The sequence below is a fragment of the Penicillium brevicompactum genome, assembly GCF_028827555.1.
Source record: "Penicillium brevicompactum strain IBT 35665 chromosome Unknown utg000001l_segment0_segment1, whole genome shotgun sequence".
Lineage (NCBI taxonomy): Eukaryota > Fungi > Ascomycota > Eurotiomycetes > Eurotiales > Aspergillaceae > Penicillium > Penicillium brevicompactum.
In genome coordinates this window covers 241483-268571 of record NW_026623204.1, presented here as the reverse complement: position 1 = coordinate 268571, position 27089 = coordinate 241483, and the positions used below count along the sequence as shown (strand labels likewise).

General features: G+C 49.7%; 14 protein-coding genes across 14 annotated transcripts; 6 read left to right on the top strand and 8 right to left on the bottom strand.

Annotated features, from left to right (window-relative positions):
* Nucleotides 1-230: 230 nt before the first annotated feature.
* On the top strand, nucleotides 231-458 carry N7506_002542 (uncharacterized protein; the record flags this gene model as incomplete). Its single annotated transcript, XM_056951837.1, has 1 exon — nucleotides 231-458. The coding sequence occupies one exon, from the start codon at nucleotides 231-233 to the stop codon at nucleotides 456-458; it is 228 nt and encodes a 75-aa protein (XP_056814988.1).
* Nucleotides 459-1209: 751 nt separating this feature from the next.
* Nucleotides 1210-2169, bottom strand: N7506_002541 (uncharacterized protein; the record flags this gene model as incomplete). Its single annotated transcript, XM_056951836.1, has 2 exons — nucleotides 1210-1786; nucleotides 1838-2169. The coding sequence occupies 2 exons, from the start codon at nucleotides 2167-2169 to the stop codon at nucleotides 1210-1212; spliced, it is 909 nt and encodes a 302-aa protein (XP_056814987.1).
* A 933-nt stretch (nucleotides 2170-3102) lies between these two features.
* On the bottom strand, nucleotides 3103-4234 carry N7506_002540 (slipin family protein; the record flags this gene model as incomplete). Its single annotated transcript, XM_056951835.1, has 3 exons — nucleotides 3103-3835; nucleotides 3890-4007; nucleotides 4060-4234. 3 exons carry the CDS (start codon nucleotides 4232-4234, stop codon nucleotides 3103-3105), a joined length of 1026 nt encoding a protein of 341 aa, XP_056814986.1.
* Nucleotides 4235-5573: 1339 nt separating this feature from the next.
* Nucleotides 5574-7521, bottom strand: spb4 (ATP-dependent RNA helicase SPB4; the record flags this gene model as incomplete). The annotated part of the gene is made up of 2 exons (XM_056951834.1): nucleotides 5574-7188; nucleotides 7244-7521. The coding sequence occupies 2 exons, from the start codon at nucleotides 7519-7521 to the stop codon at nucleotides 5574-5576; spliced, it is 1893 nt and encodes a 630-aa protein (XP_056814985.1).
* Nucleotides 7522-7940: 419 nt separating this feature from the next.
* N7506_002538 (diacylglycerol/polyprenol kinase family protein) lies at nucleotides 7941-9047 on the top strand (the record flags this gene model as incomplete). Its single annotated transcript, XM_056951833.1, has 1 exon — nucleotides 7941-9047. One exon carries the CDS (start codon nucleotides 7941-7943, stop codon nucleotides 9045-9047), a length of 1107 nt encoding a protein of 368 aa, XP_056814984.1.
* Nucleotides 9048-9671: 624 nt separating this feature from the next.
* Nucleotides 9672-12481, bottom strand: N7506_002537 (crossover junction endodeoxyribonuclease; the record flags this gene model as incomplete). Its single annotated transcript, XM_056951832.1, has 2 exons — nucleotides 9672-12339; nucleotides 12468-12481. The coding sequence occupies 2 exons, from the start codon at nucleotides 12479-12481 to the stop codon at nucleotides 9672-9674; spliced, it is 2682 nt and encodes an 893-aa protein (XP_056814983.1).
* Nucleotides 12482-12808: 327 nt separating this feature from the next.
* N7506_002536 (putative actin-related protein RO7) lies at nucleotides 12809-14449 on the top strand (the record flags this gene model as incomplete). The annotated part of the gene is made up of 1 exon (XM_056951831.1): nucleotides 12809-14449. One exon carries the CDS (start codon nucleotides 12809-12811, stop codon nucleotides 14447-14449), a length of 1641 nt encoding a protein of 546 aa, XP_056814982.1.
* Nucleotides 14450-14974: 525 nt separating this feature from the next.
* Nucleotides 14975-15805, top strand: N7506_002535 (HpcH/HpaI aldolase family protein; the record flags this gene model as incomplete). The annotated part of the gene is made up of 1 exon (XM_056951830.1): nucleotides 14975-15805. The coding sequence occupies one exon, from the start codon at nucleotides 14975-14977 to the stop codon at nucleotides 15803-15805; it is 831 nt and encodes a 276-aa protein (XP_056814981.1).
* Nucleotides 15806-15861: 56 nt separating this feature from the next.
* N7506_002534 (fungal specific transcription factor domain-containing protein) lies at nucleotides 15862-17370 on the bottom strand (the record flags this gene model as incomplete). The annotated part of the gene is made up of 2 exons (XM_056951829.1): nucleotides 15862-17109; nucleotides 17293-17370. The coding sequence occupies 2 exons, from the start codon at nucleotides 17368-17370 to the stop codon at nucleotides 15862-15864; spliced, it is 1326 nt and encodes a 441-aa protein (XP_056814980.1).
* A 1547-nt stretch (nucleotides 17371-18917) lies between these two features.
* Nucleotides 18918-20532, bottom strand: N7506_002533 (uncharacterized protein; the record flags this gene model as incomplete). The annotated part of the gene is made up of 2 exons (XM_056951828.1): nucleotides 18918-20078; nucleotides 20140-20532. 2 exons carry the CDS (start codon nucleotides 20530-20532, stop codon nucleotides 18918-18920), a joined length of 1554 nt encoding a protein of 517 aa, XP_056814979.1.
* Nucleotides 20533-20872: 340 nt separating this feature from the next.
* Nucleotides 20873-21739, bottom strand: N7506_002532 (uncharacterized protein; the record flags this gene model as incomplete). The annotated part of the gene is made up of 1 exon (XM_056951827.1): nucleotides 20873-21739. The coding sequence occupies one exon, from the start codon at nucleotides 21737-21739 to the stop codon at nucleotides 20873-20875; it is 867 nt and encodes a 288-aa protein (XP_056814978.1).
* Nucleotides 21740-22246: 507 nt separating this feature from the next.
* N7506_002531 (fungal specific transcription factor domain-containing protein) lies at nucleotides 22247-23339 on the top strand (the record flags this gene model as incomplete). The annotated part of the gene is made up of 3 exons (XM_056951826.1): nucleotides 22247-22262; nucleotides 22320-23184; nucleotides 23231-23339. The coding sequence occupies 3 exons, from the start codon at nucleotides 22247-22249 to the stop codon at nucleotides 23337-23339; spliced, it is 990 nt and encodes a 329-aa protein (XP_056814977.1).
* A 1316-nt stretch (nucleotides 23340-24655) lies between these two features.
* On the top strand, nucleotides 24656-25639 carry N7506_002530 (uncharacterized protein; the record flags this gene model as incomplete). The annotated part of the gene is made up of 1 exon (XM_056951825.1): nucleotides 24656-25639. The coding sequence occupies one exon, from the start codon at nucleotides 24656-24658 to the stop codon at nucleotides 25637-25639; it is 984 nt and encodes a 327-aa protein (XP_056814976.1).
* Nucleotides 25640-25845: 206 nt separating this feature from the next.
* Nucleotides 25846-26828, bottom strand: N7506_002529 (SMP-30/gluconolactonase/LRE family protein; the record flags this gene model as incomplete). The annotated part of the gene is given in 2 exon segments (XM_056951824.1): nucleotides 25846-26511; nucleotides 26523-26828. The coding sequence occupies 2 exon segments, from the start codon at nucleotides 26826-26828 to the stop codon at nucleotides 25846-25848; spliced, it is 972 nt and encodes a 323-aa protein (XP_056814975.1).
* Nucleotides 26829-27089: the final 261 nt, after the last annotated feature.

Sequence of the window (27089 nt, the reverse complement as noted above, 5' to 3'; positions counted from 1 at the left end):
TCTCGACTAGACTCATTTCCCACCAACTGCCCTAGAAGCTTCGCCAGGACATCCTGCAGACCAAACGGCTTTCCATGGGAACAGTTCGACTACGGTCTTCTAGCTCTTGAGGTCGAGAAGATCCCCGAGACCCTACCCAAGAATCTACCAACTGATCCACTGTATTAATCCCCTCTACATTCAATATCTATTGATTGATACTTTAGCTGACAAGAACAGCCACAACGATAATGCCGCGCAAGACACTTCCAAAAAAGGTGCGGACCAAAGCACCGGCTGAAAGACGTGGCGACGGGCAGGCCCGTTCCACGGTATACGAATTTGGAGTCCGATTCGAAATACAAGATGGCGAGGAACCGGATATTGAACTGGAATTTGAACTTGATGACGAGGAGGGAATCATGATTGAGATATCGTTCGAAGGTCTTCAGATCAGCAGTGACTCGCCCAGCCTTTGAGCTACCAAGACTGCAAATCCTTGCTGCTGCAGACTTCTCCAAGGCTTTAACTCCTCAGCACCACTTCTCCAAATCATCAATGCGATCATGGGCCTCTTATTGATGGTATCATCTGACCCGTACGCTGCTGGATGGAGGTTTCATTCGGACCTCGAGAAGCCCGATATGCTCAGGTGGTGATGCTATCCCTCAATAAAAAGATTGAATCTTGCTTGCGTAAATATCCAGATCCTGGTACATATTTTCAAACCATTGCTAATCAAATCTGAGCTTATGATTTAACTGCACTAGGTAACATGGTACATTCGTGCGCCACTTTCCGTCGCTACCTAATTGCGGTAGACGTCTTTCTTGGGTTTTACGGGCGGTGTTACAAAAAGTCTAGATTGGTTTGAGGAAGAGATTAGAAATAACTAAGTTTGACATGAAGATATTACAATGTATTATGTCTGTGCTGTGTTATAGTTACATCAAACAGCATCGGACAAGGAGCCTCAGTCTTTCAAAGAAATGCCAATCGGAGGGAAATTGCTCCTTTCACAGATCCAATCTCAACCCGACATCAAATCTCATCTCAATATACATAAATCAAGAGCGCCGAGATTGTATGTAACGACCTTCTTTAAGAATAGCATATGTTCAGAATGCGCAAGAGACAAGGACTGCGCTTATTACCGCTCGATGACATCGCAGCAGAGCAAGAAAATAAAATGGGCGGTGGGGGGTATAATTCCGTATCACAGAGAGAAAACTATGCAAGTTCGTGTAGAGGCTTGGGGCCATTCGACCCGTCCAATTCAGACATCGTCGTGTGGCCAGGTGTGCTTGATGGCGCAACCTGGGAGCTGCCGCCGAGTTCACTTGGTTCCGGGTTGACAGAGACGTATGGGGGGTTTGAAGCGGTGCTCTTCTGTGCCTGGCGCCGACGGAAGAACCAGAAGGCCAGGCCGGCGATGACAATTAGGGCTCCTACGCCGACACCGACACCGATGCCGATACTGGCTCCCGTTGACAAGCCGCCTGACCCTGAGTCTGATGAGTCGCCTGAGCCCGAACCGTCTGTTGCGGTTGGCGATGAGCTTGTTGTTCCTGTTGCGGTGGCGGATGTTGAGCCGGATGTGGTGGTCGCAGTGACAAACAGACTGGAGTCTGACTCTTGCAGTTGTACCTGGATGGGCTGCGCCCACATGGTAATCGGGCCGGAGACCTGCGTGCTTTCGGTGGTGACTTGGCGCACGGTGACAATGGTTGAACTTGAGCTGGGGAACATGCTTGTACACCCGGCAAAAGTGGTGCCTCTCGTGGGAATAGTAAGATATTTGAAGTCACTTCGAGGTTGTTAGTCGGGGATTGAGATATATAGCTTCAAGAATACATACGATAGACAGCAGATAGCAGTAGTAGTTGGGCCGTGAATGACTAGATCGGCGGAAGTGTAACCAGTCGGGCAAAACCCAGGGCTGTAAACAATGGTAGGTTCATTTCTCTCGTACTGGCTGTACCCAGACGGGAAACAGCTTGGATCGGCACCGTCGCTGGCATGCGCATTCTGCAAGAGCAAACCGTTCGATATTCCATTTGCTCCTGATGGTTCGAAGGTCCACGAGCTCGAGCATGAAGCGGGGGGCGTGAACTGGCTGGACATAGCCAGTGTCGTAATGGTGTCGGTATCAGTCGCTCTCGCGACGAGCGTCGGCTTCGTGGACGTCATATTGAATACTGCAGCCAAAGTACGGGGTATGGAGTACGGAGTCCAGAGTAGTGAAGAGGGCAGAAGAATACTATCGCATGATGAGATCGGCGTTTTGGCCCCCAACGCACTCAGGGGAGTTAGTTAGACTTAAGTACCTATCTCAGTTAATTTCCAGCCCCCCCACAACATGCCTAGTGCTTATTTTTTGATTCGAAATTTTCCCACTCGACACTGCCCCGACACCCAAATTTAGCATTCGTATCTTCTTGGGAGCTCTTTTTAATGTCTAACCGCAGGGTTTCTTGGGCTTCCAATGTCTGCAGATACGAGTAGATAGCTTGGCCTGAAGACAAAGGGATTCTTGCAATTATCCGTGACGATCGGCACACGAAAACTCGTTACCCTAGCGTGGTCTTTGTTTGTAGCCAATCTCGCGCCAGAACCCGCTTCCTGATTGTTGACGAGATCCGAGACCCTTTTTTATCTGCCAAAAAAACAAGTCTGGGGTTAAGTACTGGGTCCGGAAAGGTCTTCATGGATTACCAGCGTTAACCGGAATTCCCGATTGAATCAAAGTCCGTTTCAGCCTCTTGTTTGTGCGGGAAATTAAGTGGACGTGCATGCTTGCTCAATCCTCTAATCGGATCGCGTAACCTACAGAGGTTTGTTTGTTTTGCTCTATGTTGTACACGTCCAACCATGCAATTGTTTTGTGTTGGCAGATGGAGAGCTTGATAAGAAATTGCATTTGCATTAATTGGTAACATGAATTATTCGTAGGCATTAACTAGTTGGCCGCAATAATTGCAGCAAGCGAAGGTGGGTATTGAATCGCGTCCACAGAGCACAAAGATCACTTCAGGACGAAAGGGGAATCACAAAGCAAGGTCATACTTCATCAAACGTTGACCAATTAAATAAATGGGATGGAAAACAGCAGATGGACATCATCTAGATATCCTCGACGACGCGAGCGTTCATCGCACGCTGGAATCCGTCGTCCGTCTGGGAAGTGGCACCGTAGTTGCTAGGACCCTCGCCGGCATTCTCAGCAGCGGTAAGCGACGACTGCACCGTCTGGTTGGGAGCAGGTAAGAAGATAACCTTGCTGTTGGCAGTCTTAGCCATGGCTTGCATAGCCTCAAGGTAACGGATCTGCATGGCAGGAGCCGAAGACAGGATATCGGCGGCCTGGCGCATCAACTTGGCGGATTCGACTTCGGCGCGCGCGGCAATAACCTTACTCTCGCCGATACGCTTAGACTGCGCGGCCATGGAGAGCGAATCTTGCAAATCGCTGCTGAAGATGATATCCTTGATGAGCATCGACTCGACCTTGACACCCCAGCCAGCAGCGACCTCCTCGATGATCTCGGATGTGGACTGAGCAATCTCCTCACGGCGCTCGATCACATCTTGCAGCACGCGAGCTCCAATCACATGGCGCAAAGTGGTCTGAGTGCGCTCGATGAGAGCCTGGCGCACGTTGGAGATTCCAAATGCGGCCTTGTGAGGGGAGACCACTTCGTAGTAGATGACGGAGGTCAGGTTGAGAGTGACGTTGTCCTTGGTCATGCAGACCTGACGGGGCACCTCGACAATCTGAATCTTGACATCAACGGTGATGATGTTTTCGCTGAGAGGGTTGATCTTGACCAGACCGGGATCGACTGATCTCTCAAAGCTATGGGGGTTATATTAGCGGTGCGTGAGAATGCAGGCTAGAGGGGAAACCAACCGTCCGAAACGCGAGATCAAACCAACTGCACCTTGTTCGACAGGCTTGAAGGGGTTGGGGCAGCAAATGCAACAGGGGATAGCTCCGCAGAAACCGATACATTCACCGAGGCTGTGAACTGGTCGAGGGTTAGAGAGATATTAAACGCAGTATGAGTTACTTGGACTTACTGAATCCGGCATACCAGCCATGCGCATCAGGGTTGTCATCGTCATGGTCGATTTTCGCAGCGTACTTAGGCTGCAGGTCATCCGGACGGGCAGGCTGGACGTTGATCAGACGGTCTTGGGGGATATGGGGCTGCTCGGCCGGAGCCTTGCCATTGCTTGCACCATTCGCAGACATGTTGAAATAGTAGGGTTAGGATTATAAATGGTTGTATAAGGTGTCTGAGATGTATGAGTCTCAGGGTGAGTGGAAAGAGGAATGTATCGAGGGGGCCGCGGGCATTTAAATGCAAAGTAAATAGAGCTCCTGCACTTCTCCGCAGTGGAGCAGGGCACCTCCCAATGGTTCCTTTGACCACACTTATTCCTTCCTTCAACGCCCATTGGATCGACAATTCTCTAAGCCTCCAGGGCTGAGTCCGTTTCCGGGCGCACTGGTCTACCTTGCCGAGTTTCCGTGATCGTCATGACTACTCCCGTGTAAACCACTACTGCTGCAAATACGCTACTTACACATGATCCAAGGATTTATACTGTTGGTATCGGCGGATATTGTTTTTTACAGCACACAGTGTAGTTCGTGTCGCTTTCCCTCGATCTGGCCTCGTATGGCACCATGCATTCCTGACGTGGTAGACGTCATCCACCTCAACAAGGCTATCTTCTAGACGTCTTCCACGTCCCCACCAAGGCGCAAGGGTCCCGCCATGCCGCCATGGACTGTCACATGAGATGAATGCGAGAACGAGTCCGCGGGAGCTCTTGTGGGGAAGAGTCGGGCAATAGACCAAGTGCTGCCACAACCAATCACGCGATAAATGACGTTGATACGACCTTTTGGCCCCCAACTCTCTACTTGGCCCCCCTTGGCCCTTCTTGGCTATAAGGCAGTTTTCTCCTGGGGCAGTGTTTACCGGAAACCCGAATAACCCGTGTTTTTAGTGGGCTGTGCACGGGTTCTTGCCGACCTCGGGGCAGCTCGTCGAGCAGTTGAAGTTTCCACGCCGATGATCCACGGGTGCTCTATGCCATTACCAGTTGATTTGTCTTGAGTTATTGTTGGAAAGAGGGTTGGTTGCTCTTTCTGGTATATACCAGCTTAGCTCGGTCGATTACATCAACTAGCATCATTGGTCTAGTGGTAGAATTCGTCGTTGCCATCGACGAGGCCCGTGTTCGATTCACGGATGATGCACATTTCTTTTTGTTAATTTATTTTATCCTCTTCGAAGGTTGGTTGTTATTGAGCCAATACTTCTTTGTCTTTTTGGCAATTCAGTTCGTGGCATCCAAGAAATGGACCTACCACTATATTGTCTTCCAATATTGGGAGAGGGCCTGGGGGAAGGCCAAAACTAACCATTTGCATCTGCACTTGAAGTCTTTGAAAGATCCATGGATGTCTACAGTTGGGGAGTACCGGTCAAAGCACTGGTCAGTGTGTTCCCAGCCCTGGAGGTGGCAGACATAACGCTGGAAAGTTCCGACATAAAATGGTATCAATATGGATATATAATTTACATTCCCCTAGTCGAAGCCCTTGAACTCCCCCCTTCGGCACCTTCAGTGCCTTCTTTCTTCGCAGCCAATCTCGCAAGGCGCTCTTGCTCATTCTTGGCACGAACCTCCTCGAGCATACGCTCTGTTTCAAGAGCCCTCTGCTTCTGGTCCTCCGGCAGGTTATCCCATCTATCCTTCTCCTTGCGCGCCTTCTTGACCTCCTTCTTCTTGAGTCTCTGTTCCCGATCCTCGGTCTTCTGACTCCAAGCCACACTCTCCGTGGCCCGGCGTTTAGTACCTTGCTCGGTATTGGCACTATTGGCAGCCTCTGCAATAGCTTCCTGGCGACGCTTCTCTTGTTGCTTGTCCTTGTAGGTGTAGTTGTCCCAGTCCATCTTGATACCCAACGTCTTGTCTCCCTCAAAGTGGCGTGACTCGGGCATCTTGGGTAGTCTGAGAAGACCCCATGCCTTACCGAGCGCCTCCCAGTCTAGATCTGTAACCCGGAAGATACTGCTTGCTTGATGCTTGCTGTAGCTGCGCAGCCAGCTGACAAACGCCTTCTGACCCTTGTCGTACATAGCACGGTCCTTCATTGTAGCCCGGCGAACCTTGTCGATGGAGGCCATGGCCTCTTCGTCGGACAGCTCGGTAATGTTGAATGGCGCAACGGGGGTTTTGCGGATCTCCAAAAATGAAACGTAGTCCTCCTCGCGACCAGGGTGGACAAGAACAATACTGAGGCCTCTGCGACCCGCGCGACCGGCTCGACCACATCTGTGAATGAAAGTTTTGGGATCTGATGGTGGGTCGATTTGAACCACTAGATCGACTGAAGGGATATCCAGACCGCGAGCGGCGACATCAGTAGTGAGGAGGATGGAGGGGGTAGTGGAGGTCGTGAATTTGGTGAAGTTCTTTTGGCGGACGTTGGCCTGGTGCTTTCCATGTAGTGGGACTAGGACAAAACTGCTGCCCAGCATGATAGGCAGTATGGTGGCGAGGTAATCAACACTGGAGCATGTCGATACGAAGAAAATGGTCTTTTGGGGTGTGGGTTGAACCGATGAGAGAATATGCTTCAGAATTGCAAATTTGTGAAGGGGAGGCGTTGTCAAATAGGTCATTTGTAGACTTGCCGGAGTGCGTTTCTCTTCGGCACCGGCTCCTTTGACCTTAACGGCAATCTTGACAGGGTTTCGTAGACCAAGGCGCACAATTTGATCCACAGCTTCGCTGATACTAGCGCTGAATAACCCGGTTCTCCGCTGCTTTGGCAAGCGGCGCAAGATCTTTTGCAAATCTTCCTTGAATCCAAGATCCAGAAGTCTGTCGGCCTCGTCCAGCACAAGCATCTCAAAGGTTGACTGAGGACAGTGGACATGGGGCGACGAAAGAAGCTCTAACAATCTTCCGGGGGTGCCAACAAGCACGTTGGGAGAGTTCTTGAGGAAGATCTTCAGATCCTCTGCCGGGGATGTTCCACCACCCAGAAGGAGCTGCGGCACAACCTTCATTGTCGAGGATTTTTGGCGAGGTGCACCCTCTTCGGCGGGCTTGATAGCCGCCGCCGAGTCTGAGTGGAATTCCAAAAGGGAGAGAAGGACTTGGTGGATTTGCGAAGCTAGTTCTCTGAGATATTTTTTTAGCGATAAGCTCCACAGGCCTGCACTTGATTGCAACTTACCTGGTAGGAGAAATGACGATGGCGCCGACATGGTGCTTCTTGAGGGGCTCATCCAGGCGAAGGAGCTTTTCAACAATGGGGATGAGGAATGACAATGTCTTTCCACTTCCGGTGACAGCTTCCACCACCACATCTTTGTGTTGCATAAACAGAGGGATGGCCGAGGCTTGAACTGGAGTCATGCGCGTGAAGCCCATTGAGCCCATGGCATCGAGGGTCCATTCCGACAATGGGGGCTCGAGGGCATCCCACGCCCGCGACGACGACTTGGGAGGCATTTTATCGTATTATTATCCAAGCTTGTCGGATTGTAGAAATCGTCATTGCCTGAAGAAAAAAAATCCCGTTATCGATTAGATACGGCGCACGTGACTGCGGCTTTGAGCGGAAACGGAGATCGCGATCTGCTTTTTCCATGTCCATCTCAGCTCTGCTGCATTTTTCTATATAATAAGAAAGGTGCCTGGTGGTCCCATCATGCACCGGGACTACATCTCTTCTTTCCAGCTTTTCCACCCATAATTGTCGACCAGGCACCGTGTTGTGCTCATACTAATCGCCCACAATTGCTTCATTCGCAAGCCCATTAATACACTGTGGTGTACGTTCCTCCGCCAGCGCAGACATCCATCCACGATCGTTGTGTGGTGTCATTCGAGTCGCATCACTCCCGCCATTCACTTTGCGAGCGCCCGACATGGCCTCACCGAACCCCGTTCCGGCAACCCCTCGCGTGATCTCTCCGACACCCTCTGTTTCCGACCCATCGGAGGGACCCGATGGATATTTTGCGCCAGTGACACGATCGGCAGCGCGCCGGCAACGCCATCCTGAGTCTTCAGGGTCAAGTACCGGGTCAGCGCGGACATCGAGAACTCCCACAACACCCTCCACGCGCACCCGAAGGTCGAACCCCATGATACCCGCTTCTCCGCCGCACTCACCAAATGGAACCGCCGCGAAGGATTACCTCTCACCATTAAGCATCCCGGACGCTCTGCGCGATTTGTCAAGATCGCCTTCGCCCCTTGGCCTGATTCCTCTGCACTCGCGCTACCGCAGCTTCATTCACCGCCATGAAATCCCGCGCAAGCTCTTGCACGTGTCAATAGGATTTTTGACTTTGTCCTTATACACCCGAGGCATCCAAACATTACAGATAACACCTGTCCTATTCACCGCATTAGTGCCTATTGCTGCAACAGATCTTCTCCGTCACCGCTCTGAGAAGCTCAATAAGATCTACGTCAGGTGCATGGGTGCACTCATGCGCGAAACCGAGGTTAGCGGCTATAATGGTGTGATTTGGTACCTCCTTGGAGCCTATGTTGCCCTGCGGTTCTTCCCCAAGGACGTTGGTGTTATGAGTGTGCTACTCCTGAGTTGGTGTGACACCGCCGCCTCCACATTCGGCCGTCTTTATGGCCGCTACACACCCCGCCTGCGACCCGGCAAGAGCTTGGCTGGCACTGTGGCCGCCTGGGTGGTCGGTGTCGTTACCGCCGCTGCATTCTGGGGCTGGTTTGTGCCTTATATCGGTGCCTTCCCCAACGACCCGGAGGACGCCTTCATGTTTACAGGACGCCTGAACCTGTTTCCCAACTGCATTCGTGGACTTCTGGGCTGGGAAGCAAGTGATTCCGCTGTTATCACCGGTCCCTTGGCTCTGGGTGCCATGAGCGTCGTTTCTGGTGTTGTTGCCGCGGGCAGCGAGTTTATTGATCTGTTCAGCTGGGATGACAATCTCACGATCCCTGTCCTGAGTGGCATCGGACTTTGGGGATTCCTCAAGGTCTTTGGATAGATGGATGAATGATATACTTCCACTCTTGTTGGTTCATGCATATTCACGCTTTTTGCCTTTCCGCATTACTCTCGGGTGTTTCACACTTAATTTTCTCTGGACATGTCTCTTTTTTCTTATCTCCCCTCCCATCTCCACTTTCGGAGTTGCATAACGTCAAGATTCTTTTACTGCCTTACGAGGCGTCGTTAATTCCATACCAGTCGAACTTTCTGCTTTTCAATAAACGCCCCTTGATATACTAGCAAGCATTTTGGGTTCACAATATTTCCAATTTTGGTCTGATTAGAAGCTTGACCAGACAGGCTGTTACCCTAGTCGCCGCACCATCTTTGTCATATCATTCTCCGAGTGGATGGTGAGCTCCGAAGAGACCTCGGCAGCAATTTCGAAGCCTAAGCAGATAACAACAATATGCATGTCCATGTGGACCAACCTCAGAACTACGGAATGGTCTTATTTCTCATTTGTTGTGAGTTTCAGGAGGTACATAGTCCTTCAATCAACATAAGACGGTGCTCCATTGCGTACATTCACTGCATAGTTCCCAAACCCGGTCTAAGCCTAGGCCTTATCAAACGCCATTATGACTCGCTAAACGAAAATGAGGGTATAGTACATGATTCAAACAAGATCAATAATGCTGACTCGTGAAATTCGCTTTTTCTTATCTCCTTGGCCTGGTCTGCGCCTTGTGTTTTGGGTGTGTGGCCCAGCGAGATCCTCAGACGGCGATGAATCAATCGACCAGAAACCGTCATGGATTGTGATGTTTTCCAAATGTCCTTTGGTCTCATGCTCTGGGGTTGTGATTGCGGATTTGACTTTCGTTGTCTTTGAGGCACTGTCCACTTTCTGACTGTTGCTCTTCCTGCAAGTTGTGGTACTTGATGGTAGCGCATGTTCGTTTGATGCACGACCCTTGTCAGAGATAGAAATCATTGAATCCGGCATAGTATGAGGCGCGGACTTTGGTTTTCTGGAAGTATTGGATGGCTCCATGACCTCGACTTTGGAGGAACGACTGGCTGGTTTCCTTTCCCGCTTTGTCTTTTGAGGTGAGCTTTCGCGCACTCGCCGGACAGGGGCGATGTCATCATGACTGAGATCGGGTTTCACTGATAATGAAAGAGACTCAATTGCTCTTTCAATCTCATGAACCTCATCGCTCCCGTCCTGCAGCTGCGACTTGATGATCTTGCTTGACTTGGGACGGGACTTTTTTGAGGGAGAGGGCGGAGTCAATACGCTTGAGTCCAGTGGCTCGTCCAATGGCAATTCTGCGGTCGAGTGACTGATTCTCAGCCCTTGGGGCCCTGCTGATCGGACCTGAAGATCATCGACAACCAGACTTGGTCTCTCTGACTCTTCAAACTCTATGCCACTAGCCCCCACGACTCCTCGTCTTGATGCCCGGAGAGGCTGGTCTGCGATGGGGCGATTCTTGGCGCTTGAAGCAGGAGATAGATTGCACATCGTATTGAAGCTTTCAAGAAGATCGTCCACCTGCTGAGAAAAGTATCTCATTGTTGGGGAAGCGCCCTGCTGAGCATACATGCTTGGGCCATATGTGCCATCCTCTTGGTCCAGTATGATTGGCGAAGAGGAGCCGGACCCTGTCACAAGCCGGGAGAGGGGATTATTCTTGGTTGATGTTCGTGGAGTAGCAGCTTCCAGTAAATGCGCCTTTCCAGAATTCGACAGCTCAGACCGTTCCTTTGTTAGAGTTCCATATTTCAATATGCTTCCCTGTTTCATTCCACCATCAATTGGCCCCTTCTTCTTGGGTCCTTTTCGGCGAGTGCCAGTCTTCTTGGCGGCAGCTGCCCGGGCCTTCTCGGCCTGCTCGGCTTGTTTTGCGGCCTGCTCTTTCTCCCATTTAATCACAATATCGGGAATGCCGAGTCTCGCAACGGTCTCGAAGATCCATACTTTCTGCACTGAGAAAGGGTCCCATTTTTTGGTTACTCGCGACTTTGATGGTGTTTGGGGGGCAGTTGTAGCGCCCGCATCGAAGTCTTCGTCTTCTGCATCCTCATTGACACTTCCTTGAGACATACTTCCTGCGTTTGCAGGCGGAGGTAGTTCCTCAGCAAGAAGATCCAACCCAACGATGTCCACCGGTAGCATGTCGAGTTGAAGTTCTGACATTGCATCCGTGCTGAAGCTCGTGCGGCTTTTGTACACCTTCTGGCAAGTTTGAGGGCCACCGGGCACAAAGGAAAAATCGGGAGAAACACCTGCAGTTGGCCTCTGTAGGCGTAGCCTGTATGACATCAGAGGTTCAGCCAACAGCTTGGTCACTCTTGTCGCCCCATTGCGATAGTTCCAATCGAAGTGTTGCGCGGCGTACGAGCGAATTGCCAGGGGATCAATGTCTTGGTCCCAGGCCTGTCGGAGACGGTTTCTGAGAAATTCCATGTCTTCATCCCCGGAAACCTTTGGCCGGGCATAGTGCTCGAGAATCGTTTGATCGGGAAACTCTTTCGGGACTCTGATAGATGGATGCTTTGACTTGAAATAACCACTCAGGTTTTCATCCAACTCATATTGAAGCCGTGCTCTCCAATCGTCCAATCCCTTCTTGTTATCTGATTGGGTTGCAATTTCTTTCAGAAGATCTTCACCAAATCCAGCCATAGCTATCTCTGAAGCAACGGTAGGGCCACATTTGTCGATGCCAGAAGGTAAATAGTCTCCTCCACTAAGCATAGCAAACAAGATCATACCCGGTCGATCAAGAGGTATGTTCGACGGGTGTCCGTCCTGGCCCATTGCGTAGCAGGTAACGTGGGAGGCAGACGTTGAGCCACTTCCACTCTCTTTCGAAAAATTCATGATTGTCATGGATGAACCGAACATCAAGGCATCGACATCGTTGCTCATGACAGCATCTACAATGCCTGCCTGTTGAAGGTGAGCGCATTCGGCCTCTGCCTCACCCGGCGCCTCGTGCCAAGGAAATCTGAAGCGCTCAAGCAGATCTTTGGATCGTCTGATGATTGGCGCGCTGCCGTAACTGCGTGCGGACACGGCCTTGCCTCTTTTGAAGGCTGGTTTGTGTGGCCCATCATAGACAAAAAGTGGATGCACAGGCAACGCAAGTAACTTGAGCAGACGGAAGAATAAAGTGCGAAGCTCTGGATTTCTTCCGCCCCGGCCTGCTTGGACCTGGAAGAGCCAAATGGAAATATCGACAGCGATGCGGATCGGCCTTGCTGTTCGTTCCAGATGTGTGACTGCCAGCTTGGCCAGTGAGATACGCTCTCCTGGCCCTATGGTATTGATAAGTCTGTACGTGCGGTCAATACATGTGTTCGGAGACTGGTAGCAACTCCTCGCGCAGAAGTGGATCGCTATCGCGTTCAAGTCTTGCAGGTATATATTGCTGCATGGGAATAGCACAAAGCTCGCACTCACCCTGGGATACCCATAGTACCGACTCTGGAAATGTCCGACCCGAAATTACCAAGGATAAAGATATTGCCCACCCATATGGCTTAGGTGGTGGGCTGGTTGCGTTTGTTTTGGGGGAGTTGTTGATGTCAAATAAAGATGGGCGGCCCGATGTAGATCCGTTTACCCCCGTGAGAGCTCCCCACGTCGCGCTCATAGATCTGGTTGTCACAATCTTTTCAAATTTTGTTCAATTCAATTGCGCGGGATCTTCAGCTTGCGTGTGCGCCCCATACTACACCGCTTCGTTATCCTGCTTCTCCTGATCCGAGAAAGGAGAAGCGGCCGAGCCCAACCAAAGCACCATGGCGAGCGACTCTCCTTCAACAAATGCCAGTAAACGTGCCTCTGCAACTTCCAACCTACGACACAGCCAAACAGCACGACCGGCCTCGCCTCATACCCCACAGCAACCAATTCGATCAGGAAGTACTTCATTTGCAAGCAACACGTCCCCCAGTTCCTCGTTCCGAAGCGAAGAAGACGCGATCATATTCGAGATAGGTGCACGATGGCTGCGCGCGGGCTTTGAGGGGGCTAGCACACCCGAATGTGTGGTTGGATTTGGACCCGAACAATCGAGGAGAGTGGGAGACTATCGAGGATGGATACAAGGGAGCGCCGGAGCTGCACGACTACCGCAACCCGTTGACGCGGAAGACTGGGCGCGAGCATATGAGCTATGGCGCCCGGACTCAAGGGAGGTCGATCTGGGCTTGGTCGAAGACAAGATTGAGCGCGCGTTTCGGGAAACATACAATCAATTTCTCTTGACCGATGCAGGCACATCTCGCCTGGTGCTCGTTCTGCCGTCCCTCATGCCACATCCATTGCTTTCGTCTCTTCTTTCGACCTTATTCAGTCGTTGGCGCTTTTCAAGCGCGACTCTTTTATCCAGCGCGACCATGTCTGCCGCAGCTGCAGGATTGCGGTCGGCCTTGGTGGTCGATCTGGGCTGGGCGGAGGCGACAGCTACGGCAATTTACGAATACCGAGAGATTTCTACCAGGAGGACCACCCGGTCTATGAAGCACTTGGTGCAGGAAATGGGGCGACTCCTCACTTCATTGGCTTCCAGCGGAGGCGACAGCAACGAGGCCGCTGATGACATTTCAATTGGTTTTGCGTATTGCGAGGAAGTGGTCAGTAGATTTGCATGGTGCAAACTCAAAAACGGCGATAATGCAACTTCCGAACAAGACGATCGCACATTGGCAATCCCTTCGCCTGCAAATCCGGAGCAAGAATACATGGATGTGCCGTTCTTGCGTTTCGCTGAGCCTACGGAGAAAGTGCTCTTCGCACCAGGCATCCCAGAACATGAGATGGATGACGAGGAAAAATCACTACCGCTACTAGTTTATAACACCCTCCTTGCACTCCCTCCTGATGCACGAGGGACATGCATGTCACGTATCGTGTTTGTTGGTGGTGGATCTCGAATCCCTGGTCTGCGCCAACGCATTCTTGACGAAGTTTCAAGTCTGATCGCCCGCCATGGATGGAGTTCAATTCGAGGAAAAGCACTTGAGCGACAGCGAGAAAGGCTGGAACAGCTGAAGCTATCATCTCAAAAACCTATCACCCAAACCAAAACCCCCGAGAGCAACGAGGAAACTTCACCCATCGATGGGGAAGTCCCAGACCCCTCGAAGACGGAGCCAGAGATCGACTTTGTGGAACAAAAGCTCCGTCGCCAGAACAAAGATGTACCTGTACCCGTCCAAGGCGTGTTACGTGAAATCGAATCACTCGGTCCTTGGGCTGGTGCGAGCCTAACGACTAGTTTGAAGATCCGTGGCATGGTGGAGATTGAAAGAGAGAAATTCCTGCAGCATGGACTTGCCGGAGCTACTCGAGATATCGACCACCCTGTCCCTGATCGTCGGTCGGGCCTGAGATCCGGTGGTGATCGGTCGAGCTGGACTTTGGCAGGATGGGCATAGGACCTCTGTACATATTCCATAATAACAACAAAAGATACCCCGTGGACCATATGTCACAATTGATATTGCATTGCCTATGAATGATCCGTATCGCTGTCTACCGCTTTTCTGGCCTTGTTTGAGTCCACTTCAAAGCCCTAATCATTTAGCACGGGCCGAGGCTATTTCCCGACCCTGTAGAAAATCTGCAGCTGGCTCTTTGGACTCCAGGGTTCAAGCCCCTAGGGAAGAATGCTGAGCCGGTCGGAAGTTCCAATGTTCGCTATGTCGGATCCATTTACCCCAGCAAATCCCCGCTCGTCGAGGATTGTCCCCAAAGGATCCACCTGGCGGACATCCCCCGTTCAGCATCGGATATTTACCGTAGCACGCAAAAGCCCACCACTTAATAAATAGAGTGCCGAACATGACTTGAATATCCAAAGTGACAAAGCAAGACAGCAAACCTCTGGCCATTCTTCTTCACATTTGACTCCACAAGACCCTAGAGTTTCTGCCTACAGCAAACGCCTCAATCCAACCACCATGGGCTCCATTGCAGAACCAACAATTTCCGTTTCCAACCCATTCAGAACCCGCATCTTGAATGGCGAGATCACCCCTCTCCTGTCAGTCAAGTACGTGGTCGGCAATGAGATCGCCATGATGGCCAAGATGGCCGGCATCCACGGCCTCTTCATTGATATGGAGCATTCATCATTGGATCTGCACTCAGTCGCACAACTGATCCTGGCTTGCAACTATGTCGGGGTCTCTCCCGTTGTGCGCTCGCCTTCCAAGTCTCACTGGCACATCAGCCGGCTCCTCGATGCCGGCGCCGCAGCTGTCGTCATCCCGCACATCGAGAGTGTCCAAGAAGTGCGTGATCTGGTTCACCATTCCAAGTATGCGCCGCTTGGTGCGCGCGGATGCACCAATAACCTGCCAATTTTCAACTTCCAACATGTTCCCACAACGAAGCAGAATGAGGCGCTTAACCAGCAAACTATGTTGATACCCATGATCGAGACACCAGTGGCTGTTGAATTAGCCGAGGAGATTCTGGCTGTCGATGGAGTGGACGGTGTATTGGTCGGATCCAATGATCTTTGTGCTGATCTTGGGATCCACGGAAAGTATGATGACTCGAAGTATCTGGACTCAGTGGTCAAGATCATCGAGGCTGCAAACAAGGCTGGAAAGACGGTGGGAATCGGCGGAATCGGTGGCCGACTTGATATCCTGGAGAGATGGTTCTCACTCGGTGCTACTTGGTCACTGAGTGGTGCTGATGGAGCCATTCTTCAAAATGGTATGAAGCAGATCACCAAGAACTATGACGAGATCAGCCAGAGGGTACAGAAGATTCAAAAATAGAACGTATATAGTATCAAGGGCTAGCATTGTGTATAATTGATTATATCCGAATATTACTATTGAAACATAGAAAGATCAAAAGAGTCACTCGCGTACAGGGTAGCAGGTGGGTCACCGTACGCATACTCATTCAGCCCGGCCTCCATGTTCCATAGTGAATCATCATTGAGAAGGTCCCATGGGAGTAGTGAGCTTTCTGATATGGGGGTATCATTTATAGCAACGTTGGGGTATAGAGCAGTGGTTTCGTCTCTGCCGAGTGTGGAGCCAGGAACATAGAGCTGTGAGAAATATTCAAGTTGCTGGTATTGGTCCTGATCTGGTGGTTGGGCCAGAGTATTGGGCCCATGGAAAACTTGACTCCCAGTGACAGGGCCAACTGTAGGCAATGGAGCAGAGTTGGATTCCTCATGAAGATGGCGACTGCATTTGCGGCGAACATTCGCCCCCAAGGCCTCATAGACCGCGACATAGCGTTTTGCATCGGGTAACTCTTCACCCATTTGCTGCAGCGCGACCTGGCCCTGTGTGATTGCATTGTTTGCTTCACGGATGGTGAGTGAGCTGTAGTCTCTCACCACAGAGAGACAAAACATGATTGAGAGGCCGCCAGTAAATAGCATCTGGAAGTAGCTTCGGGTGAAAGTAATCTGCTTTCTCTCGAAAAGCCGACAAAAGCCGGTGATAGCACCGACGGCACATTGCAAGCATAATGTCACCAGATCCTTCGGCGGTATATTTTTTGGTTTTGGAACTAGGTCCAGAGCCTTTCGACTAAGGATAAGCTGTTCACGCAGACATAGAAGATCGTACCATTCCTGCATTTCGTACAGACAGCTCGGGCTCTCAAAAATGGGCGCTGACCGGCGCCATGCTTGCAAATCATGGAGCAGTTGATCCAGGCTGGCATAGACCGCGCCTCTTGCTGTTATCGAGCTCTGACTAGAGCTACTTATAACATTTCCCTGGAATGTCAAATGAATCTTGGAGGTTATTTGGCGCAGTCGTACACAAGCGGAGAAGACAGAAACTTCGGTGGTTCTTTGCATACTCGTGGATACATCTTTGAGCGAAGATGCAGCGCAATATGAGCTCAAATCGTGGAAGGAACCAGTGGAATCAGCGGCATCGAGCTCTTCGTCATTTGCATCTGCGGGAAGACCGATTTGAATTGCACTGTCAGTCATTGCAAAAGGCCGATCTAATGTGATAGAGCTGTAGCGATCGATCATATAACTTTCCCAGAAAACTCTGCGTTCGAGCTGCTCTTCTAGAAGAGTCATTCGCCGAGTGCTGGGCCGAGGCTTGTGCAAATTTTGTTCAATGCACATACGCATACAAAGTCTGGTTATTTCCCATATAGAGATACCTGTGTTTTTAATATCAGTCAAAGTTCTTATAACAGGCCCGCGACATCACCAAAATTGAACATATTGCATATATCTCTACTGTGAAACCAAAACACTGAAAGCAGGAAGAGAGCTTACCGATATGATGATAGATACCAAACCTCCCAACAAGTAGAAGGTCTTGAATCGAATGGAGCCCTCTGGATAGGAGGGCATCATCAAGATTTTGCATGGCAGACAGAAAGTAGCCATAAGGATGGTGAGGATGGGTTCCCTGGCGATATGGGAGAACGGAAGCAATGGCCAATATCATAAACGTGCGGAACAAATCATGAGACGCCTTGCTAGATGCACTGTGTTGTTGCTCATGTCTTTCTGTTGGAGAAAAGACCAAATAATATAGTCGCTGGACATCACGCCGAAGAAGAAATGGATTTTGAATGTTAGATCCGCTCAAACTTCTTAAGTTAGAACTTGCATCAGGAAACTGACCACCTTCCTTGCTTAGGATATCCAAGAACTTACTATTTGTCAAATAACAGTCTTGCTTCTGAGGCCGATGGAAGAGCATTGGGCTTGATACCTGCTTCTGCGGGGCCGGATGTCTTTGAAAGATTTCTCAATAAGCTAGAATCTTGATCTCGCCACGAAGAGTCAGTGAAAAGATGCCGCATGAAGCTGAATAAATCAAGGGTTAGCCGACGCGCTTGAACATGTACCGATTGAGCCAACCTGATTCCACCACCCTCAGTAAAACTCGGAGAGTGTGTATGATCCCGTTTTTCAGAATCCTTGGATTGACTTGAACTATTTCTCTCATTGGTAACGATGGCTTGAAAAGTATCGGCAGAGGGTAGTGTGGGACCCAATTGTCCGGATTTAGCTTGCCCTAATCGATTTTGGAAATCTCTGATCTCGATCTCGAGATCCCCAATGTATCTATCAATAAAGTCAGCGACGTCTCGTCAGTAGACAATCAAAGGTGGCTGTACTGCCTGGAGATAGAATCATGCTCATCAACGCGCAGTGTGACGCAGTTTTCTCCATGTTTGTTACATGGTCCACATTTTGGTCGGATATTGTCACACTTGATCTTTCGATTGTGACAGAATTGACAGGCTGGAAGATGGGGAAATTGGAACTCAGAATGGCCGTTAGGTCGAGTGCATGATGTGTGGGCGGTATTAAATTGTGCCATGCCGCACGTACTCGGTCGTACCGCAGGCTCAATAGTTGCGTCTAGCACGCCTCACTAAGATGGAGGGTAATGGTTGAGTTTGGGTGTCCACGGTTAATCAAATAATCGGCATTTGGGATTTAATTCATGGAAGATGAAAAGAGAAAGAGAGAGATGAGAGGTTAAGATCGGCTCTAGTCACCGGGTCAGGTGATAGACCCACCCCCGCAAACCCCCGGGGCCCCGGGGCCTACAAGTATGAAGCACTCGGGGCACCTGGCAAGGTCAATATAGTTATTACCTACTAAATCTTGAGCTAAAATCCAAGGATGCTTAGAAATAATCCGTGTACCGGAAGGAGTTAATTTTGGGAATTTCCCATTTTCCATGCTACGTAGAACCTTGGAAGTGTTTAGGAATTGATCTGCATTTGCGATATCGCAAGGCTTCTTGGTGCTTTCAATGCAGGACGTGAGGCCTATAGACTACGCATCAATCTCGTAAACGACTTCCGGGCATCTTTCATAATTCAGCCTAACGTATATATACTGCTATATCCCTAGAAGTTCATTTGCGATATTCGCGTCTAAACCACATATCGGAAGTTGTTCTGAACTGCACTCCTAGATTCATCGTCCAATCGAGACATGAAAAGAGCGTCATTGGTCTCCGCCTCAGTAGCGAGAGCTTCCAATTTTCGGTTGGCTCTGTTCAGCAGGAAGCGCAAAGTCAGGATACAGGTAAGTCCCAGAGCTTGAAATCCCAAGAGACAACCCCAAGACTGTCTGTACATAGGCTCGTATTGGTCTAGCCAGAAGTAGTTTGCGAAAAGCGAAGCAATGTTGGCACAGCTGTTGGCTAGTCCGATTGCCACTGCTCGCTTGATAGGTGGCTGTGTGATCGTGGAAGATAACCACGCATATGTAGTCGAATAAACACCAAAGGTCCCACAGCACACGAGAATCGTCAAAGCGTAGCGAGCCCATAGAGAGTTCGTTATGGCGATCAAAAGAATTGTACCGACTATAGCCAAGCATTGCGAGATGCCGGCAGGAACGGAGCGGATCTGTTTTCTGTCCGCCAAGAATGCCCAGCTCATGGCCCAGAAGAAAGCGACAATGTAGGGAGGCGATGTCAAGAGCAATACGGTAGTATTGTTTTTGAAGCCGAGCTCCTTGATCAATGTGGGGAAAAAGTGAGAGTAGGAGATTGATGCAGTAGTGCACATTTGCAAGCAAGCGAAGAGCCATGTTCGGATATCTTTAGCGGCCCAAATCAAGCCACGGGTAATGGGTACCTTCTCCGCATCAAGAAGCGTATTGCTTCCAGCGTCGACGGCAAGACGACCCTGGCCAACAACTTTCTCGGCCTCGGTGAGCCATTTGGTTGTACCAGGAAAGTCTGGAAGGACGAAAAAGGCGACGCAACCTACCACCACGGTTGCCAGACCCTCCAAGATGAAGAGCCAGCGCCAGGCAGCAAGGTGGCCCACCCCACCCATACCGGACAAAATCCCAGCGGAAATCAAGCCAGCAAATGCATTGGAAAGTAGGATTCCGCAGATGAGAAGGGCCATTCGAACACCAATTTCGCGCTTCGTGTACCAACAACTCAAGTAATAGATAGCTCCGGGGAAGAAAGGTGCTTCGACAAAACCGAGACAAAATCTCAAGATCAACAAACCAGCTGTGTTGTTAACCGCAGAAGTGCAGCCACTCACAATAGCCCATATAACAATGCAACTGGGCTATGAAGAGAACAATTAGAAAGAAGCCTTTCGTGGGGAGTTAGTCTGATCTGGTACACACCAAAAAGATAGAAGGCCGAAACTTGGTCATCAACACCGTTGATGGTAGTTGCATAAGAATGTAACCGGCCGAGAAAATCGAGATGGCAGTTTGATAGTGAGCTCCCTTCACGCCTGTATCTTCTTGCAGGCCATATAGACGGGCTTGGGTGATGGAATTGCGATCCAAATAGTTCAAGAGATAGATCAGAACGACCAGGGGAAGGATCCGAGTATCAACCTTTCGGCGCAGTTGGAGTTCAACCTGCTGACGGTATTCGGCATCATAGGAGAGATATATGCTCATGACATCGTTGGCATTTTCTTCTTGAGAATTCTCAACCCAAACATCATTCTTGTCGGCTTTGGGTTTGGTGTCATCCGGTTTGTTCGAGGCCTGCGTGTCTGAAGTCATGTTGAGATAAAGCAAATAAAGATTGACCCAAAAGGTTCTTCGCTGCTTGACTCGAGGCCCATAATCGGGTTTGGCAAGCTTGTGTTTATAAGAGAACTGACAAGCTTTGGGAAACTCAAACCCCGGACTGTCTTCCCCAGAGGAAAATTTCCCCCACATGCTTGGCGCGACGGGACAGGTCCGAAAGCAACCGGAGAAATTCCTTCGGCTAATTTGATATCAAACCGTTGGGGCAAAATCTTTGAATCGGTGACAATTCATGTGAAAACAAAGCAGAAAAGCTCTATTCGGTTACCTTGTGTAGACTGATATTGGAGTCATAAGTAGGTTCCAATTAGTGTCATATTCCGAATAGCCTATCTGGGTTGTATATGAGCATCGCCTTCCACTGTTCCTCGTTGAGCCATGATTGCAGGGCCAAGAGCTCTGATGGAACATCGTCTTCCCTTCTGGCATCATTATGGACAGGGTTTGGTGGGTCAAGAGTTCGGTTGCTGCTATCCACATGAGGCCAGTCGCTGCCCCAGAGTAGACACTGTGGGGCCAAAGTCGCAAATCGGTTGATGATTGGTTTCATTTCGTGGATGGATTGAGCACTGCGTCGATAAAGTGCTGAAATCTTGACATAGAACTTCTCTGGTTGTAGCATGTTGACAAATGCGTCAAGCTCCACGCTACCAATATCAGCAGGGGTAGCACAGCCGTTGTGATCCGCAATAATAGTCAGAGATGAGACCTCTGGATCTTGCTGAATCAAATTCTTGAGAGATGCCCATACTGCCAGGGGCAATTGTGCAGAGAGACTCCAGCCAAATTTTTGGGCCGGATACGAGCGGGCGAACCGGCGAATCTGTTGCTCTATACTCAACAGACTTCTTCTTCCGGTTCCAAAAAGTCCATGTACCCGGCATGATCTAACACCCGCCGTGTGCAAAACATCAAATTCTTGATCTGTCAGGCTGTCCCATTTTTCATCCATACAGATGGTTCCACGAGCCAGAATGTGCGGATGCTCAGTATGGATGCGTTTGAGGTGAGTGATCAAGCCATAGTACCCATCTTCAATTGAAGCTTGGACTAGATTAACTTTCTTGGCCTTGCAATTCTGCAAGAGGGATCCAAGGGGAGCTGGCCCTGGTGTGTATGTGCGGGTTGGTTTGAAAGGGTGTTGCTCTGGGTCGAAGCAGTGAACATGCGTGTCCCACATCTCGATCAGATTCAAATCCATCACTAGACTAGAAGAAATGATTGATGTATTTGACCTGGGCTTATGTTGACCAAAAGCAGCAAGATGCCACACGAGATACAATCTTGGAAGATAGCGTGGTCTTGAGACCTCGGGCGTCTTGGTGTACACAACAACCTGACCAATCACAGCGCACCGGACATTTTCCACCTTTCCCCGGATTTCCCCCTCTTTTCCACTTCCATCAAGTTGGCACGTCCGGCTTGACAATCAAGAAATGGTTGCGAAAGAAAGCAACGAGAGCAGCTTTTCGACACCGCGACAACGTGGCCAAGCATGTGAGAGGTGCTGGAAGCAAAAGAAGAAGGTTCGGCACGATTCCGGCGAGAGAAAGACGGCATCCTGATTATGACGGAGCATAGTGCGACAAAGTCATCCCTGCATGCACAAACTGCATAGCAGTGGGTGCAGAATGCATTCCACGGAATTTTACCTCCGGGTCAATCGCTGGTACCGGGAGCCTTTCACATGCGACAGTGCCCAGGTACTCCATCCTAATGCCGATCTCTCTATCACGCAGCTGATTCTCGAAGCTATGTAGAGACCCTGAAACGAAAGCGAGACGATCTTGAAGGTCAGGTTCAAGGTCAACGTGCTCGTATTCAGCAAGATGAGCAACACGAGCCACCCTGCAGTCCCGCCAATCGCGTCGAACACCCTCAAGGCAATGTCAACAGTGGTTTGCAGGATGTAGCAGACACCACTGTTCAGGCAGCCATGGGTGAGGTCGGTCTGCTATCGCGTAGCGCCATGGCAGAGCCACGAGATGAGATGAGCGGCTTCTCACAGGAGCTTGCCATGGGCCGCATGGTACGCGCCACTATAGCCATCTCTGGAAAAGACCCCACAAAATCAATGGCAAACCCACACAGTGCAATAATTCCGACTTGTGATCAAGCGAATTCTCTGACCAGGGACATTGCATTGCCTTACGTGACTCGTTTCATTGAGAGCATGGAACCACAATTCCTCCATCTCAGAGAGTCCCGCATATGGGAGGAATTTGAAACATACTTCCGCGAGGCGAACGATGATTTCAGATCTTTGGCCAAGGGCCGAGTGATTTCGTTCAATGTTTACATGAATACCGCAATGGGGATGCTTCTTTCTCCAGACTCCACCGGCCTACAGGGCTTTGCAAGTAGTTTGCAGGCAATAGCGATGAGAATGTTCGCTGGGATCCTCGAGTCGGGAAGCAGATTTGATATCTTGCATTGCATGCTGTCACTTATCATCTACTCCATGCAAACCTCGCTTGGTGGGTCAACTTGGCACTTGCTAGGACTCGCCATGCAAAAGGCAATCACATTTGGTTTCTATAAAGACCCAAATCCTGCGCATAATCTACCCAGCGAACAACTCAGAGACAGAAGAGACATCTTTTGGGGGCTCTATACAATGGATCGGTATGTCCCCAGTGGTACTTTGTGCCTCTGACTTATATCATTACAGGACCATTAGTATCGTCATGGATCGCCCTTTTAACATAGAGGATAATGATATCCACATCCTGGTACGGGTCTATTCAAAGTCAATCCAGATCGCTTTGACCCCAAGCTGACATTGAGAATTAGCCTCCTGACCAATACACAACAAGCGATTCCGGAAGCACTGATCATGTAGCATGTCAAATTGTCGACCATGCCAGGCTTATATCTACAACTCGAAATTCTTCATCACAGGGAGTGATATTCCATTACAACAATCTGTGTTATTGGAAAGAGCTTGTTTCGGCCACTGATCTGCAAGCCAGGATGTCTCAAAAGTGCATCCAGCAGCTTTCATGTAGAGCTATGTGTCAGATCCTGAAATCGAAGGGATCAGCAGACATGGCAGAGTCTTTGGTCACGAGCCCTCGAAATATCGAGACAGATTTCATCCAGAACTGCCAAGAATACATTGAAGATGAATATCAAAGATCCGAGCATGGAGAGCTGACGGGAACTTTTGCTGATGCCTACGATATCTTCGCAGCAGGTGTTGCTGTGATATGCTTGACTAAAAAAGCTCCATTGGTTTTACCTGTCCCAGACATTATCAACAAGTGCACAATCACGCTTGCCCTTCTGGTTGAAAGATTTCCCGCACTTCGAATCTTTCGTCGTGTAGTATCAGCTTTGTCTACTGCCACCCTAGGAAGTTCGCCTCATGATCACATACTTCATGAGTTGCCTGATGTGATACCCGAAGGGATCCGGAATTTGATAATGGGGACTTTATCTTAATCAAGATAAAAGAAAGATACTTCACCCTAGGCACTTTTTTTACAATGATTGAACCTACAGTACGGAGTACTTTGCAATCTACTTATAGCCTCGGAACCTTGAAAACTGTGACTGCATTGTCTTTTTTACAATATTTCCTAATGTCTTTTCAATATCATACCGTAGAAGGTGGCTCTTACCGTCAGATATCTAGACAGAGGGTTGAATTTGAGAGGTTTCTAACAGGCAGTTTTGGAAACGGGTCTGAGGTCAACCTTGGAAAGTGCCAGGGATCAAATACTTTTGAAACTCACTGTACCACCGAATGATCCTGGACTATGCATTACATGTGAGCCACACCATGCAGTAACCAGTGTACAGGATTCTGCTGAAATCCATGCATATTTGTCTAGCATCAATGAATTTGATCGCGCTCGGCGGGATATCTCCGGTGCCCGCGGATGATTTCCGGTGTGCGGAGCATCGGAACATATGAGGCATTGCCATGTACCAGTCATCAAGATGAGCTGAGTCAATCAAATGGGGGAATTTAAAGCAGCTGTGAGGGTCCTTGAGCTTGAAACAAATACCACACTGTGTTGTGATCTATTGCTTCCATCGTCAGCTATTCAATATTTCGTACCTGGGTACAATATCACCTCAATCCTCTGATATGTCTCCCTCAAGCATTCACAGTGGGGATAACCTCTCACATTCTACCACAACTAGCGTCAAGCCAACTGTTTACGTGATTGATGCATTCAATCCTCTGGCTATCGCCCACGCCAAGACTCTATTCAACGTGATTCTTCCGGAAGACCCAGGCTTCGCTGACTGGAGAAAAAATGCTACATCGATTCTCGTCCGAGGCTCATACGTGACTGCAGATGATATTGCAAGCTGTCCAAATCTCACTGCAATCGGCAAGCATGGTGTCGGAATTGACAAGATTGACCAAGACGCCTGTGCTAAGCGCGGTATCAAAATTTTGAACACACCCGGTGCCAACGCAAGAGACGTTGCTGAGCTTGTTCTTGCTTTGACAATGGCTGTCGCAAGAGACATTCGCTCGATCACTGTTCGACAAATGTCCAAGCCGGTACCGAAGGAGACATGCAACGGACTGACGCTTTATGGCAAGACAATTGGCATCATCGGTATGGGCAACATTGGGCGAAGAGTCGCGGAGATCTTCCGAGGCGCTTTTGATGCCGATGTTGTGGCTTGTGATGTGTTCATGCCAGATGATGCATGGCCTCATATCCCGCACACAAGAGTCCAGACCACGCAGGAGGTTCTCGAGAGGGCCGATATTATTTCCGTCCACGTGCCTCTCACCAAGGAAACAGCGAACATGATTTCCTATGATCAGATTCGTGCTATGAAGCAAGATGCCATCTTGATCAACGCAGCTCGTGGTGGAATCGTGAACGAGGCTGATTTGGGTAGGGCCCTTTCTGAAGGTCACCTCTGGGGTGCTGGGTTAGACTGTCATGAGCAAGAACCTCCAACTCTGGAGAAGTATGGAGCTCTCTGGGAGCATTTGAATGTCATCAGTACGCCACACATTGGAGCTGCCACAACTCGTGCACAAACTGCCAGTGCGATGGCCGCTGTGAATAACCTCTACCAACACGTGAAGACTACACAAATTTGACCTGGGGATAACTATTGAGTTGCAATTTCAAACAAAAATTAATCTCTTGCTATTTTGTTTGTTTGGTCATTTTCAAGCCAAGGCCTGACTTGGAGGGTTGTGACTATTAGTAGTATTATTTGAATGTTCCTTGATATTTGTATCGATTATCCTCAGTAACCCCCTCAGGCTCAACATTGAAAAGGTCTTCCATAGCTTCAGGACCTTCATCTAGTTTTAACTGCCTTGGGCTTCACAGAGCCCCCACAATGCCACCTCACAAATTGAATGTTCCCCTTCATGCTATCCGTTATGAATAACGTTCGACCGTCTTCGCCGCCAAAAGTGCAGTTGGTTAGATTCTTGCCTCCCTCAGATGAGGTAGCGATCCTTGCTTTGGGAATGCCGTCTGCATCCACCACAAATACCGATGCGAGGCTAGGATGGCAAATGAACAAATTACCTTCCTCGTCTACCGTGAGTCCGTCCGGGCCAGAGGCCCCGAAAGACTGGAAGAACAGCCCCGCCTTTGTTGTACTACCATCCGAATTGAGGGGAAGACGCCAGACGGAATTCGACCGAGTCATGGCTACGTACAGAAATCGTTCATCAGGCGACAGGGCGATCCCATTCGGAGAAACTCCATTGTCCACTAGACAGTCTAGCCTCCCGTCGGGACAAAGCCGGTAGACTCGTCCGGTGGGATCGGACATGCCCGTTTGACCTTGGTCTGTGAAGTATATCTCGTTTTTTGACGATACCACCAAGTCATTGGGTCCTTTGAAGCGTTCCAAATTACGACGCGCTAGGAGTGGTGATATACCCCCAGTTGACGGGTCGAAAACAAGAAGACCCTGAAAACCGTCAATTCCAGAGTTTGCGGTCAAATGGTTCTGTCACTTACTTGTTTGTAATCGGCTACCACTATACAGCCGTCTTCTCTGATGACAAGACCGTTGGGCTCACCATCATACTTCACACACTCCGTTATATGGTTTTGGGTGTCGATTTTGAGAATGCGTCCATATGGAATGTCGGTCACGTAGAGGTGTCCATCGCTAGAGTAGACAGGGCCTTCCAAGAAGATATCCGAGGCCGGAAGCGCAGATCCGCTCCGCCAATCTGTAGGCTGTCCAGTGCATCGCAGGGGGGCTGTTATTTGAACCAGAATCTCAGCCTGAAGGACTGGTGGAATGGGGTAAAAGTTCATCACGGAATAAGGACAAGATCTCGTGAACTTTTTTTGGTTGGAACTCAGAGTTTGATGTATCTTTTCAGTTAAAGAGATATTCTCTGTTTTTCTAGAACCGCAGAACAAGAGATCCGGTGGAATATAGGTGATACAGGTACACGGGAAATTTCCGAAGTCTCAGGTAAGCCCTAACTCCAGCACTGGGGTATTCTAGTAGACACGGTACTTGTACCCCGGATATCGGTTCTTGGCATTCCAGGTCGGGGGTATGAAAGGGAC